General features: G+C 32.0%; 2 protein-coding genes and 3 long non-coding RNA genes across 5 annotated transcripts; 3 read left to right on the forward strand and 2 right to left on the reverse strand.

Moving 5' to 3' along the window:
* Nucleotides 1-233: 233 nt before the first annotated feature.
* Nucleotides 234-1,485, forward strand: LOC123910010. Its single transcript, XR_006810111.1, has 2 exons — nt 234-1,141; nt 1,231-1,485. It is a non-coding gene; the product is annotated as an uncharacterized LOC123910010 (long non-coding RNA).
* A 4,525-nt stretch (nt 1,486-6,010) lies between these two features.
* Nucleotides 6,011-6,888, reverse strand: LOC123908948. Its single transcript, XM_045959698.1, has 2 exons — nt 6,565-6,888; nt 6,011-6,469 (listed from the first exon to the last, which is right to left on the reverse strand). Exons 1-2 carry the CDS (start codon nt 6,886-6,888, stop codon nt 6,011-6,013), a joined length of 783 nt encoding a protein of 260 aa, XP_045815654.1.
* A 193-nt stretch (nt 6,889-7,081) lies between these two features.
* On the forward strand, nt 7,082-8,302 carry LOC123909108. The gene is made up of 2 exons (XR_006809819.1): nt 7,082-8,068; nt 8,158-8,302. It is a non-coding gene; the product is annotated as an uncharacterized LOC123909108 (long non-coding RNA).
* A 4,611-nt stretch (nt 8,303-12,913) lies between these two features.
* LOC123908955 lies at nt 12,914-13,791 on the reverse strand. The gene is made up of 2 exons (XM_045959707.1): nt 13,468-13,791; nt 12,914-13,372 (listed from the first exon to the last, which is right to left on the reverse strand). The coding sequence occupies exons 1-2, from the start codon at nt 13,789-13,791 to the stop codon at nt 12,914-12,916; spliced, it is 783 nt and encodes a 260-aa protein (XP_045815663.1).
* A 193-nt stretch (nt 13,792-13,984) lies between these two features.
* On the forward strand, nt 13,985-15,399 carry LOC123909107. Its single transcript, XR_006809818.1, has 2 exons — nt 13,985-14,971; nt 15,061-15,399. It is a non-coding gene; the product is annotated as an uncharacterized LOC123909107 (long non-coding RNA).
* The last annotated feature ends 1,050 nt before the right edge of the window (nt 15,400-16,449 follow it).

The following is a 16,449-nucleotide window of genomic DNA, read 5'->3' on the forward strand; positions in this document are numbered from 1 at the left end:
AAAAACAAATATTCTAGAATAAAAAAATATCTACGTTCTAAACCTATATTTTTTAGTTCTTCACACTTAAATTTGTATGTAAAGTCGAGTTGTTAGACTACTAGCGAGAAAATAAATACTTAAATATATTTTATATTCTTTCTTAAACTTTTTTTTTAAAAAAAGTTTTAGTGTGCCAATTTTATCTTATTTTTGACAAAATTATTGTCTCCCATTTTAAAAACTAACTTCACCTCTTGGTCCTTCTTTGATGTCTAAGGATGAAATAATTGCAAACCTATGATACATAGTAAACCTCACTAAGATTGAATAAGATATTGTTTAGAAATTTTATCGACTAATAAAATATAAAAGAATAGAATTATGGAAAGTATAACTTTGAATTACTTTCTATAATCCTAAAATGAAGAGATAGACTCACACATGTAGTGACATGGTGACTGGTGAGTATGCAGAAAATAAATAAAATCAAAAAATAAATAACAAAGAAAGTTAATAAAACTTAACTAAAATTGACGAGAGTTTTGTTATCAAATTACAAAGTGATTGTGGATTTTTACAATGAGCACAATGAACACCGATGAATTATGACAGATAAATTACATCAATGCATTAAATTTTCACTTTCTCATATTTCAAGATACTTTAAAATGCATCAATTACACTTCATTCTTTAAATTCTCTTCATTTATTCCTATTAAACGAAAATAAATAAAAACAAATAAAATATTCTAAAAAATTAAATAAAAAATACTACTAAAAATCATACATATTTGCATGTCATCCATGATTCTTTGTTTAAAGGATCCTACACTTTGTGTTATTTGTACAAATTTTCCTTTACTTATTGTTGTATTTTTATCATCAAGAGACAATAAATTTTCCTTTTCATTTTCTAAAACTCATAATGAAAGGCCGAGTGATTAATTCCATCAACTAAAGAGACAAACTCATATAGATAAATCTAAGAGACAATAATTTTTTTTGTCAAAAAATAAAAAAAGGATTTTTTCACATTATAAAGTGATCAAGCAAATTTCATTTTTTTAAGCTCAAAGAAGACAAAATATGGCTACAACTTCAAAGTTTGTTTATTCTATGATTATCCTTCTTTGCATATTTTTTTATGTAACAAACTGTTGTAAGTACTTTTGTCTGCATTTCTAGTTTTTTTTCTTCTTTATCTTATTCTGTTTAATAACATTCTTTAATTTTTATTTGACATCACAGCAATCCTTCTTTGCGATCACGATCAAGATTGTCCGAAATATTTGTGCATCCCTCCTCAATTTCCGAAGTGCGTATTAGATTGTCAATGTTTGTAGCCTTAAAAAATATAACTTAATAAATAGTATTTTCTTTGAGTGTTTCTATATGTAATTTCTTGTTGTTACCACGTTTGTAGTGGTTTGTTACCTTGTTTACACAAACACATCTTGTGTTTTGGTGACTGTTTTACTTAATAACAATGGTTTCAATGTATAACATCTTGGCACTAATGATTTCAGTGTATAACATCTTGAAACCAAATAACAAGACTAATGGTTTCAGTGTATAACGCTATGAAACCATTTAACTAGAATAATGGTTTCAGTGTATAACAGTATGAAACCATTTAACTAGACAAATTGTTTCAGTGTATAACATTTTGAAACCAATTAACAAGACTAATGGTTTCAGTGTATAACATCTTGACACTAATGCTCATATAAAACTATTTAACTATAATAATGGTTTCGGTGTATAACGCCATGAAACCATTTAACTAGACTAATGGTTTCAGTGTATAACGGTATGAAACCATTTTTGCTGTGGAATGGTTTCAAAGAGTTGTTCTCCAAAAACATATTTAACCCTTAATAAAAATTGTGAAATAAATTTAAATTTTTAAGACGATATAAAACCGAAGAGAGTGAGGTATCCCCAACCGTTCCAAATAATTCAAAATATCCTAAATAAAATTTTGGGAAAATTTTATTAATATCTTATATTTATAAAAGCATATTTACCTCATTTAATTAACTAAAAATAGTTCCAGGTCTCAGAAAAATACCAAACTGGTCCCAAAATTCTCAGGAAATTATTTACTATTTTTATGTAAAAAAAAAATAAAAATTGGAGTCTCCTTGGCACTGCACGCGCCCCCACGCGCCGCCAGTGAGAGTGGGCGTGGACGCACGTCACTGTTCATCATCTTCCTCACCCATTTTCTGCAGAAACGGGTCACGACGACACGGTTTGTTGACCCGGTTCGTTCTCCCTCAATAATCAACGAAACTCGACGTTCTTTATATCGTTTTGATCGTCGTTCGATTTTATGAATGTTTTCGGTATTAATTTTCGAAATCGGTGATCGAATCGCATGTAAAATGTGGCCGAAATTGAGCAAGCAAAAATATAAAGTTCTTTAGTTATGATTATTACATGTGTAAAATCATCTGATGGCTGTGAATGACTTATGCACCATACATAAGAAAAGGCTTATGCATATTAACTATTGCCCTTGCGAGAAAAGAAATACTTAAATATATTTTATATTCTTTCTTAAACTTTTTTTTAAAAGTTTTAGTGTGCCAATTTTATCTTATTTTTGACAAAATTATTGTCTCCCATTTTAAAAACTAACTTCACCTCTTGGCGGGGGCGGATCTGTTCAAGGCTTGGTGTGGCTATAGCCACACCAACCCAGCCCAAATTTTTCTAAAAATAAAAAATAAAAATTTTATAAATAATTTTAAGTCATTTTGTATACATATTCGTACAAATATCAATGTAAATATTAGTTTAGAGTTTATTATTGATAACTGTAAGTCTCTCGTGTACATATTAGTTTAAGTATTAGTGCAAAGAATAATGCTAGCAACACACTCTTTAACAAACACACTCCAACACACTCTCTTTTATTGGTTGAAATTCACATAGGTCCCATAAAAAAATGTGGACCCGTATAACTTTTATGGGACCCATATAAATTTTAACCAATAGAAAAGAGTGTGTTAGAGTGTGTTTGTTAAATAGTGTGTTGCTAGCACTCCTCGCAAAGAATAATGTTAGCATCACACTCTTTAGCACGAGTCTGGTTATGGTGCATAAGCCTAAACTTATGCATCATGCATAAACTTGCTTCTTACACCCACCATATTTGCTTCCTACACCAAAAGTCAATCAAAGGTCAGTCTAAGCCCAAAATTAGGCAATCCATTACTCACGCGCCCCCTATATACTACCCCATTACTTGCACACCCCCTTTTGCTTAGCGCACCCCCCATTTTTTTTTTCTTTTTTCTCCTAAATTTCTTGTGAGCCCCCCAATTTTTTTTCCTCCCATAGATTTCTAGCGCGCCCCCAATTTTTTTCCCTCCTCCAAACTTCTAGCGCACCCCTCCCCCAAATTTCTAGCGCGCCCCCCGTTTCTAATTAAATAATAATTTTTGTTTCTTTGAAGTATATATCATAAAAATCCATTTTTAATTAATTTTCGTCATACACCCCCTCGAAGCCCAACATAATAATGAATGGTTCATGTATATATAAAACATACTTGTCAAACATACAATTTAATTTTAAGTTTTATCAATCATAATCACAATATAAAGAAAATTTCATACATTAATTACACACACACACACACACACACATATATATATATATATATATATATATATATATATATATATATATATATATATATATATATATATATATATATATATATATATATATATATCGATTTTTCTTTACAATAAAAAAATGATCGAATCCAATATCTCATGCATACTATCCAAATTTTTTTCAACTAAACTAACCCTAATTGCTTTATATGATTTTTTGTTTTATGTAGCATGGTTATGTGATGTTTTACTTAATAACAATGGTTTCAGTGTATAATATCTTTGCACTAATGCCCATATGAAACCATTTAACTAAAATAATGGTTTCAGTGTATAACGCTATGAAACCATTTAACTAGACTAATGGTTTCAGTGTATAACATCTTGAAACCAAATAACAAGACTAATGGTTTCAGTGTATAACGCTATGAAACCATTTAACTAGAATAATGGTTTCAGTGTATAACAGTATGAAACCATTTAACTAGACAAATGGTTTCAGTGTATAACATCTTGAAAACCAATTAAAAGGACTAATGGTTTCAATGTAAAACATTTTGGCACTAATGCTCATATAAAATCATTTAACTATAATAATGGTTTCAGTGTATAACAGTATCAAACCATTTAACTAGACAAATGGTTTCAGTGTATAACATCTTGAAACCAATTAACAAGACTAATTGTTTCAGTGTATAACATCTTGACACTAATGCTCATATAAAACCATTTAACTATAATAATGGTTTCGGTGTATAACGCCATGAAACCATTTAACTAGACTAATGGTTTCAGTGTATAACGATATGAAACCATTTTTGCTGTGGAATGGTTTCAAAGAGTTGTTCTCCAAAAACATATTTAACCCTTAATAAAAATTGTGAAATAAATTTAAATTTTTAAGACGATATAAAACCGAAGAGAGTGAGGTATCCCCAACCGTTCCAAATAATTCAAAATACCCTAAATAAAATTTTGGGAAAATTTTATTAATATCTTATATTTATAAAAGCATATTTACCTCATTTAATTAACTAAAAATAGTGTCAGGTCTCAGAAAAATACCAAACTGGTCCCAAAATTCTCAGAAAATTATTTACTATTTTTATGTTAAAATAATAAAAAAAATTGGAGTCTCCTTGGCACCGCACGCGCCCCCACGCGCCGTCAGTGAGAGTGGCCGTGGACGCGCGTCACTGTTCATCATCTTCCTCACCCATTTTATGCAGAAACGGGTCACGACGACCCGGTTCGTCGACCCGGTTCGTTCTCCCTCAATAATCAACGAAACTCGACGTTCTTTATACCTTTTTGATCGTCGTTCGATTATATGAATGTTTCCGGTATTAATTTTCGAAATCGGTGATCGAATCGCATGTAAAATGTGGCCGAAATTGAGCAAGTAAAAATATAAAGTTCTTTAGTTATGATTATTACATGTGTAAAATCATCTGATGGCTGTGAATGACTTATGCACCACACATAAGAAAAGGCTTATGCATATTAACTATTGCCCTTTAGCACTCCTCTTAGTGCAAATATTAGTTCATAGTCTATTATTGATGATTATATTTCAAGTCTTTCGTTATACATGGAGTATTATTTTAAGTTACATAGTTTAATTTTATAATAATCAACTTGACTTTATTTGTCAAAAAAACAGAGGACAACTAATTGAATTCATAGTATTGGATAAAATTAGCAATTGAACTAGCATATAAATATGATATGACATAAAAAATAATAATTAATATTTAATTTTTTCAAGTAAGATAATACGGGTAAAATTGGAATAAAAATTAATAAGTTATAAACTAATTGAATTAAACAAGTGATATGTATGATTTAACAGATATTCATAAATTTTAGTCCTTTCTTTTTTTCCGAATAGAAATTTGGTGGTGTTTTAGATATAGTTTGTTGGTTTCTTTTTTTGAATAAATATTTTCTAGTTTGTTGGTTTGTTGTTTTTTTTTCCGATATATATGTTGTATTAGTGGTAATTTCATATATTGTTTGTTGTTTAATTAAATTATCAGGATGAAAAAAATTCCGTAGTGCCTAAATTTTTTTAGCCACACTAGAAATTTTTATTTTTTTTTTGAAGAAGCCAAAATGAAATATATTAACACAAACAGCCTCCTCAGCACAAGACGTGCTAAGATAGACTAAAAAAGTTTACAATAGAGTCAAATCATACAATCAAATCATACAATCACAATCAAATCATACAATACCCAAACACAACAATGGATTAGACCACCAGCTAGGGTAGTTCAAAGCTAACGTAATACTCGTCGACTTCAACCACCTAAATGAGAAAAGTTTGATCTTATCCAACAAAAGATGAGGTGTGCCTGTTGAGCCTTTGAACAAACGATGATTTCTCTCTGACCATATCACCCAAACACAACTAGCCAAAGAAGCTGTAGAAAAGACCGTCGCGCTCGAGATACCCCTGCCGAAGCTGTAAAGTGGACAAAATGATCACGCAAAGTAATGCAAACCATCGGAGAAATGCCAACCCACGCATAGACTAAGTCCCAAAGAGAGCCAGCAATGCTACAAGATAAAAATAAGTGATGGACCGGCTCAGTCACTCCACAACCAAACACACAAGAATCAATGGTAGAAGACAGAACTCCACGAGTGACCAGGTTGGCTCTCGTGGGCAACCTATCCCGTAATAAACGCCACGCGAAGATGGAAACCTTCAACGGAACCTGAGGGTGCCAAATAAGATTATCCGCATCATGTAAGGCAACATAAACCTGATGAGTCAGAATCTGATAACCTCCCGCAACAGTATACCCTGCATCAGGATCTGGGCGCCACTGCCACCTGTCCAAAGTCTGATCCTGCAAAGAAATGTCAAGAAGTAACAACTGACACTCCCTCAACGACTCCTCCTCCCACGCCCTCAATCGCCTCCGCCACACCCACGCCTCTCCACCCGCCCCCACCCTGAATCAAACATCTCTGCGACCGAGCGCGATTTGGTCTCAGCCAATGAAAAAAGGCGACCAAACCGCTCCCTCAACGGAATCCCATCCAACCATGGATCGGTCCAAAAAAGAGTATCTGAACCGTCCCCTACCCTCCTCACCACATGCTCCCCAAACCACGTCCCACCTAACTCACCCTCACCCTCTCTAATACGCACTATATCCCTCCACCACACCGAGCCTCGCTGACCTCCCTCACAAAGTCTACCATCCTCAACCCCATACCGAGCTGTCAAAACTCTAAACCACAAACCCTCTCTATCCACCAACATCCTCCAGCACCACTTACCCAGCAACGCTAGGTTAAACTCACGCAACTGTCTAACCCCCAAACCTCCATACTCCTTACGCGAACAAATGTCTTTCCAACTCACCCAAGAGATTTTCCTAGAATCCTCACACCCCCCCCAAAAAAAAAATTTAATAAAAAGAGATTCAATAGAGGAAATGATACCTGAGGGAACCTTGAAAAAAGAAAGAGCATAGACAGGTAAAGATGTCAAGACAGACTTCACACTAAAAAGTTATGACTAGGTCCGCCCCTGCCTTGGTCCTTCTTTGATGTCTAAGGATGGAATAATTGCAAACCTATGATACATAGTAAACCTCACTAAGATTGAATAAGATATTGTTTAGAAATTTTATCGACTAATAAAATATAAAAGAATAGAATTATGGAAAGTATAACTTTGAATTACTTTCTATAATCCTAAAATGAAGAGATAGACTCACACATGCAGTGACATGGTGACTGGTGAGTATACAGAAAATAAATAAAATAAATAAATAAATAACAAAGAAAGTTAATAAAACTTAACTAAAATTGACGAGAGTTTTGTTATCAAATTACAAAGTGATCATGGATTTTTACAATGAGTACAATGAACACCGAAGAATTATGACAGATAAATTACATCAATGCATTAAATTTTCACTTTCTCATATTTCAAGATACTTTAAAATGCATCAATTACACTTCATTCTTTAAATTCTCTTCATTTATTCCTATTAAACGAAAATAAATAAAAACAAATAAAATATTCTAAAAAATTAAATAAAAAATACTACTAAAAATCATACATATTTGCATGTCATCCATGATTCTTTGTTTAAAGGATCCTACACTTTGTGTTATTTGTACAAATTTTCCTTTACTTATTGTTGTATTTTTATCATCAAGAGACAATAAATTTTCCTTTTCATTTTCTAAAACTCATAATGAAAGGCCGAGTGATTAATTCCATCAACTAAAGAGACAAACTCATATAGATAAATCTAAGAGACAATAATTTTTTTTGTCAAAAAATAAAAAAAGGATTTTTTCACATTATAAAGTGATCAAGCAAATTTCATTTTTTTAAGCTCAAAGAAGACAAAATATGGCTACAACTTCAAAGTTTGTTTATTCTATGATTATCCTTCTTTCCATATTTTTTTATGTAACAAACTGTTGTAAGTACTTTTGTCTGCATTTCTAGTTTTTTTTCTTCTTTATCTTATTCTGTTTAATAACATTCTTTAATTTTTATTTGACATCACAGCAATCCTTCTTTGCGATCACGATCAAGATTGTCCGAAATATTTGTGCATCCCTCCTCAATTTCCGAAGTGCGTATTAGATTGTCAATGTTTGTAGCCTTAAAAAATATAACTTAATAAATAGTATTTTCTTTGAGTGTTTCTATATGTAATTTCTTGTTGTTACCACGTTTGTAGTGGTTTGTTACCTTGTTTACACAAACACATCTTGTGTTTTGGTGACTGTTTTACTTAATAACAATGGTTTCAATGTATAACATCTTGGCACTAATGATTTCAGTGTATAACATCTTGAAACCAAATAACAAAACTAATGGTTTCAGTGTATAACGCTATGAAACCATTTAACTAGAATAATGGTTTCAGTGTATAACAGTATGAAACCATTTAACTAGACAAATTGTTTCAGTGTATAACATTTTGAAACCAATTAACAAGACTAATGGTTTCAGTGTATAACATCTTGACACTAATGCTCATATAAAACTATTTAACTATAATAATGGTTTCGGTGTATAACGCCATGAAACCATTTAACTAGACTAATGGTTTCAGTGTATAACGGTATGAAACCATTTTTGCTGTGGAATGGTTTCAAAGAGTTGTTCTCCAAAAACATATTTAACCCTTAATAAAAATTGTGAAATAAATTTAAATTTTTAAGACGATATAAAACCGAAGAGAGTGAGGTATCCCCAACCGTTCCAAATAATTCAAAATATCCTAAATAAAATTTTGGGAAAATTTTATTAATATCTTATATTTATAAAAGCATATTTACCTCATTTAATTAACTAAAAATAGTTCCAGGTCTCAGAAAAATACCAAACTGGTCCCAAAATTCTCAGGAAATTATTTACTATTTTTATGTAAAAAAAAAATAAAAATTGGAGTCTCCTTGGCACTGCACGCGCCCCCACGCGCCGCCAGTGAGAGTGGGCGTGGACACACGTCACTGTTCATCATCTTCCTCACCCATTTTCTGCAGAAACGGGTCACGACGACACGGTTTGTTGACCCGGTTCGTCCTCCCTCAATAATCAACGAAACTCGACGTTCTTTATATCGTTTTGATCGTCGTTCGATTTTATGAATGTTTTCGGTATTAATTTTCGAAATCGGTGATCGAATCGCATGTAAAATGTGGCCGAAATTGAGCAAGCAAAAATATAAAGTTCTTTAGTTATGATTATTACATGTGTAAAATCATCTGATGGCTGTGAATGACTTATGCACCATACATAAGAAAAGGCTTATGCATATTAACTATTGCCCTTGCGAGAAAAGAAATACTTAAATATATTTTATATTCTTTCTTAAACTTTTTTTTAAAAGTTTTAGTGTGCCAATTTTATCTTATTTTTGACAAAATTATTGTCTCCCATTTTAAAAACTAACTTCACCTCTTGGCGGGGGCGGATCTGTTCAAGGCTTGGTGTGGCTATAGCCACACCAACCCAGCCCAAATTTTTCTAAAAATAAAAAATAAAAATTTTATAAATAATTTTAAGTCATTTTGTATACATATTCGTACAAATATCAATGTAAATATTAGTTTAGAGTTTATTATTGATAACTGTAAGTCTCTCGTGTACATATTAGTTTAAGTATTAGTGCAAAGAATAATGCTAGCAACACACTCTTTAACAAACACACTCCAACACACTCTCTTTTATTGGTTGAAATTCACATAGGTCCCATAAAAAAATGTGGACCCGTATAACTTTTATGGGACCCATATAAATTTTAACCAATAGAAAAGAGTGTGTTAGAGTGTGTTTGTTAAATAGTGTGTTGCTAGCACTCCTCGCAAAGAATAATGCTAGCATCACACTCTTTAGCACGGGTCTGGTTATGGTGCATAAGCCTAAACTTATGCATCATGCATAAACTTGCTTCTTACACCCACCATATTTGCTTCCTACACCAAAAGTCAATCAAAGGTCAGTCTAAGCCCAAAATTAGGCAATCCATTACTCACGCGCCCCCTATATACTACCCCATTACTTGCACACCCCCCTTTTGCTTAGCGCACCCCCCAGTTTTTTGTCTTTTTTCTCCTAAATTTCTTGTGAGCCCCCCAATTTTTTTTCCTCCCATAGATTTCTAGCGCGCCCCCAATTTTTTTCCCTCCTCCAAACTTCTAGCGCACCCCTCCCCCAAATTTCTAGCGCGCCCCCCGTTTCTAATTAAATAATAATTTTTGTTTCTTTGAAGTATATATCATAAAAATCCATTTTTAATTAATTTTCGTCATACACCCCCTCGAAGCCCAACATAATAATGAATGGTTCATGTATATATAAAGCATACTTGTCAAACATACAATTTAATTTTAAGTTTTATCAATCATAATCACAATATAAAGAAAATTTCATACATTAATTACACACACACACACACACATATATATATATATATATATATATATATATATATATATATATATATATATATATATATATATATATATCGATTTTTCTTTACAATAAAAAAATGATCGAATCCAATATCTCATGCATACTATCCAAATTTTTTTCAACTAAACTAACCCTAATTGCTTTATATGATTTTTTGTTTTATGTAGCATGGTTATGTGATGTTTTACTTAATAACAATGGATTCAGTGTATAATATCTTTGCACTAATGCCCATATGAAACCATTTAACTAAAATAATGGTTTCAGTGTATAACGCTATGAAACCATTTAACTAGACTAATGGTTTCAGTGTATAACATCTTGAAACCAAATAACAAGACTAATGGTTTCAGTGTATAACGCTATGAAACCATTTAACTAGAATAATGGTTTCAGTGTATAACAGTATGAAACCATTTAACTAGACAAATGGTTTCAGTGTATAACATCTTGAAAACCAATTAAAAGGACTAATGGTTTCAATGTAAAACATTTTGGCACTAATGCTCATATAAAATCATTTAACTATAATAATGGTTTCAGTGTATAACAGTATCAAACCATTTAACTAGACAAATGGTTTCAGTGTATAACATCTTGAAACCAATTAACAAGACTAATTGTTTCAGTGTATAACATCTTGACACTAATGCTCATATAAAACCATTTAACTATAATAATGGTTTCGGTGTATAACGCCATGAAACCATTTAACTAGACTAATGGTTTCAGTGTATAACGATATGAAACCATTTTTGCTGTGGAATGGTTTCAAAGAGTTGTTCTCCAAAAACATATTTAACCCTTAATAAAAATTGTGAAATAAATTTAAATTTTTAAGACGATATAAAACCGAAGAGAGTGAGGTATCCCCAACCGTTCCAAATAATTCAAAATACCCTAAATAAAATTTTGGGAAAATTTTATTAATATCTTATATTTATAAAAGCATATTTACCTCATTTAATTAACTAAAAATAGTGTCAGGTCTCAGAAAAATACCAAACTGGTCCCAAAATTCTCAGAAAATTATTTACTATTTTTATGTTAAAATAATAAAAAAAATTGGAGTCTCCTTGGCACCGCACGCGCCCCCACGCGCCGTCAGTGAGAGTGGCCGTGGACGCGCGTCACTGTTCATCATCTTCCTCACCCATTTTATGCAGAAACGGGTCACGACGACCCGGTTCGTCGACCCGGTTCGTTCTCCCTCAATAATCAACGAAACTCGACGTTCTTTATACCTTTTTGATCGTCGTTCGATTATATGAATGTTTCCGGTATTAATTTTCGAAATCGGTGATCGAATCGCATGTAAAATGTGGCCGAAATTGAGCAAGTAAAAATATAAAGTTCTTTAGTTATGATTATTACATGTGTAAAATCATCTGATGGCTGTGAATGACTTATGCACCACACATAAGAAAAGGCTTATGCATATTAACTATTGCCCTTTAGCACTCCTCTTAGTGCAAATATTAGTTCATAGTCTATTATTGATGATTATATTTCAAGTCTTTCGTTATACATGGAGTATTATTTTAAGTTACATAGTTTAATTTTATAATAATCAACTTGACTTTATTTGTCAAAAAAACAGAGGACAACTAATTGAATTCATAGTATTGGATAAAATTAGCAATTGAACTAGCATATAAATATGATATGACATAAAAAAAAATAATTAATATTTAATTTTTTCAAGTAAGATAATACGGGTAAAATTGGAATAAAAATTAATAAGTTATAAACTAATTGAATTAAACAAGTGATATGTATGATTTAACAGATATTCATAAATTTTAGTCCTTTCTTTTTTTCCGAATAGAAATTTGGTGGTGTTTTAGATATAGTTTGTTGGTTTCTTTTTTTGAATAAATATTTTCTAGTTTGTTGGTTTGTTGTTTTTTTTTCCGATATATATGTTGTATTAGTGGTAATTTCATATATTGTTTGTTGTTTAATTAAATTATCAGGATGAAAAAAATTCCGTAGTGCCTAAATTTTTTTAGCCACACTAGAAAGTTTTTTTTTTTTTTTTTGAAGAAGCCAAAATGAAATATATTAACACAAACAGCCTCCTCAGCACAAGACGTGCTAAGATAGACTAAAAAAGTTTACAATAGAGTCAAATCATACAATCAAATCATACAATCACAATCAAATCATACAATACCCAAACACAACAATGGATTAGACCACCAGCTAGGGTAGTTCAAAGCTAACGTAATACTCGTCGACTTCAACCACCTAAATGAGAAAAGTTTGATCTTATCCAACAAAAGATGAGGTGTGCCTGTTGAGCCTTTGAACAAACGATGATTTCTCTCTGACCATATCACCCAAACACAACTAGCCAAAGAAGCTGTAGAAAAGACCGTCGCGCTCGAGATACCCCTGCCGAAGCTGTAAAGTGGACAAAATGATCACGCAAAGTAATGCAAACCATCGGAGAAATGCCAACCCACGCATAGACTAAGTCCCAAAGAGAGCCAGCAATGCTACAAGATAAAAATAAGTGATGGACCGGCTCAGTCACTCCACAACCAAACACACAAGAATCAATGGTAGAAGACAGAACTCCACGAGTGACCAGGTTGGCTCTCGTGGGCAACCTATCCCGTAATAAACGCCACGCGAAGATGGAAACCTTCAACGGAACCTGAGGGTGCCAAATAAGATTATCCGCATCATGTAAGGCAACATAAACCTGATGAGTCAGAATCTGATAACCTCCCGCAACAGTATACCCTGCATCAGGATCTGGGCGCCACTGCCACCTGTCCAAAGTCTGATCCTGCAAAGAAATGTCAAGAAGTAACAACTGACACTCCCTCAACGACTCCTCCTCCCACGCCCTCAATCGCCTCCGCCACACCCACGCCTCTCCACCCGCCCCCACCCTGAATCAAACATCTCTGCGACCGAGCGCGATTTGGTCTCAGCCAATGAAAAAAGGCGACCAAACCGCTCCCTCAACGGAATCCCATCCAACCATGGATCGGTCCAAAAAAGAGTATCTGAACCGTCCCCTACCCTCCTCACCACATGCTCCCCAAACCACGTCCCACCTAACTCACCCTCACCCTCTCTAATACGCACTATATCCCTCCACCACACCGAGCCTCGCTGACCTCCCTCACAAAGTCTACCATCCTCAACCCCATACCGAGCTGTCAAAACTCTAAACCACAAACCCTCTCTATCCACCAACATCCTCCAGCACCACTTACCCAGCAACGCTAGGTTAAACTCACGCAACTGTCTAACCCCCAAACCTCCATACTCCTTACGCGAACAAATGTCTTTCCAACTCACCCAAGAGATTTTCCTAGAATCCTCACACCCCCCCCAAAAAAAAAATTTAATAAAAAGAGATTCAATAGAGGAAATGATACCTGAGGGAACCTTGAAAAAAGAAAGAGCATAGACAGGTAAAGATGTCAAGACAGACTTCACACTAAAAAGTTATGACTAGGTCCGCCCCTGCCTTGGTCCTTCTTTGATGTCTAAGGATGGAATAATTGCAAACCTATGATACATAGTAAACCTCACTAAGATTGAATAAGATATTGTTTAGAAATTTTATCGACTAATAAAATATAAAAGAATAGAATTATGGAAAGTATAACTTTGAATTACTTTCTATAATCCTAAAATGAAGAGATAGACTCACACATGCAGTGACATGGTGACTGGTGAGTATACAGAAAATAAATAAAATAAATAAATAAATAACAAAGAAAGTTAATAAAACTTAACTAAAATTGACGAGAGTTTTGTTATCAAATTACAAAGTGATCATGGATTTTTACAATGAGTACAATGAACACCGAAGAATTATGACAGATAAATTACATCAATGCATTAAATTTTCACTTTCTCATATTTCAAGATACTTTAAAATGCATCAATTACACTTCATTCTTTAAATTCTCTTCATTTATTCCTATTAAACGAAAATAAATAAAAACAAATAAAATATTCTAAAAAATTAAATAAAAAATACTACTAAAAATCATACATATTTGCATGTCATCCATGATTCTTTGTTTAAAGGATCCTACACTTTGTGTTATTTGTACAAATTTTCCTTTACTTATTGTTGTATTTTTATCATCAAGAGACAATAAATTTTCCTTTTCATTTTCTAAAACTCATAATGAAAGGCCGAGTGATTAATTCCATCAACTAAAGAGACAAACTCATATAGATAAATCTAAGAGACAATAATTTTTTTTGTCAAAAAATAAAAAAAGGATTTTTTCACATTATAAAGTGATCAAGCAAATTTCATTTTTTTAAGCTCAAAGAAGACAAAATATGGCTACAACTTCAAAGTTTGTTTATTCTATGATTATCCTTCTTTCCATATTTTTTTATGTAACAAACTGTTGTAAGTACTTTTGTCTGCATTTCTAGTTTTTTTTCTTCTTTATCTTATTCTGTTTAATAACATTCTTTAATTTTTATTTGACATCACAGCAATCCTTCTTTGCGATCACGATCAAGATTGTCCGAAATATTTGTGCATCCCTCCTCAATTTCCGAAGTGCGTATTAGATTGTCAATGTTTGTAGCCTTAAAAAATATAACTTAATAAATAGTATTTTCTTTGAGTGTTTCTATATGTAATTTCTTGTTGTTCTGATGTTCATTTGTGGTTCTGTTTTGTTCCTGAGATAAGCAGTGTAGGAACTTTTATTTTTGCTGGGTTTGTTACCACATTTATAGTGGTTTGTTACCTTGTTTACACAAACACATCTTGTGTTTTGGTTACTGTTTTTAATAAAATTATTGCTGATTCAAAAAAAAAAAGTATTTTTTTAATTTTTAATATAAGAAAGAATTTACTTTTAAAATTTATAGAATGATCGATATATTTGACCTATAAATAAATAGATCAATCATTCCATAAATTTGAAAAACAAAAATTTTCTTATATAAAGAACCAGAGGAAGTATTATTTTATTTTTAAGATTATAGTTTTATTCACATGTGATAATTGGTGCTTTTACTATTTCTGTCATATTTATTTTTGTGATCTTTAAACAAAGTATGATGGGCTCAAAAGTGTATTCGTATATAAATTGAGATTTACTTTTGCCACCCTACTTCCTACTCACGCGCCCTACGCATTTCTAATTTTATTCTTTCGATATTTAAGTAGTGGATGTTATAAAAATTTCTCATTTTGTAATACTAGGGATAAACTCGTGCGTTGCACGAGTTCGATTAAAATATATAATTAAAATATTTTTATAAATCAAAAAATAATAATTGTTGATAAATATATTCACATATTGTTAAATGATAGATACTATTTTAAAATATGATCTATTTTTTTTTTTAAATATGACTATATTTAACATTATTAATTTAGTATATATGTATAAAAATAAAATAAAAAGTTATTTAGAAATATAATTTTTTATTGATGTATATCGTAGTGGAATTTTTGAGAATTTAAAATAATTTATGCTACTATTAATTCTTCGGTTCTTTGGAATTTTTGAGAAGATTTAACATTGAGTAAAAATATGGGGCTTGTTAGTGGTGCTTCGAGTACAGACATTGAACAAAAGAGATTGTTTTCTGAATGAGTTTTGAGTGTTGGCGATGGAGAAATTGGATATGACAACGATGGTGATTTAGAACTTGACATTCCATCAGATTTACTGATTCCAAATTCAGGTGATCCTCTTGCTTCTATCGTTGAAAGCACATATCCACATCTTTTACAAAACATGAAAGATATAACATATTTCCAAAATAGAGCTATATTAGCTCCTAAAAATTCCATAGTCGACACAATAAATGATTATATGTTGGATTTAATTCATGGTGAAGAAAAAACATATTTGAGTTATGATA

Source organism: Trifolium pratense, linkage group LG2 (assembly GCF_020283565.1).
Source record: "Trifolium pratense cultivar HEN17-A07 linkage group LG2, ARS_RC_1.1, whole genome shotgun sequence".
Lineage (NCBI taxonomy): Eukaryota > Viridiplantae > Streptophyta > Magnoliopsida > Fabales > Fabaceae > Trifolium > Trifolium pratense.

Excerpts from the sequence above, each read along its gene's own strand:
- LOC123908948 (XM_045959698.1), bottom strand. The coding sequence starts at position 6,888 with ATGTTGGTGGATAGAGAGGGTTTGTGGTTTAGAGTTTTGACAGCTCGG. Across the intron at positions 6,470-6,564 it reads TTGATTCAGGGTGGGGGCGG|GATCAGACTTTGGACAGGTG; the intron begins GTGGAGAGGCGT and ends ATTTCTTTGCAG.
- LOC123908955 (XM_045959707.1), bottom strand. The coding sequence starts at position 13,791 with ATGTTGGTGGATAGAGAGGGTTTGTGGTTTAGAGTTTTGACAGCTCGG. Across the intron at positions 13,373-13,467 it reads TTGATTCAGGGTGGGGGCGG|GATCAGACTTTGGACAGGTG; the intron begins GTGGAGAGGCGT and ends ATTTCTTTGCAG.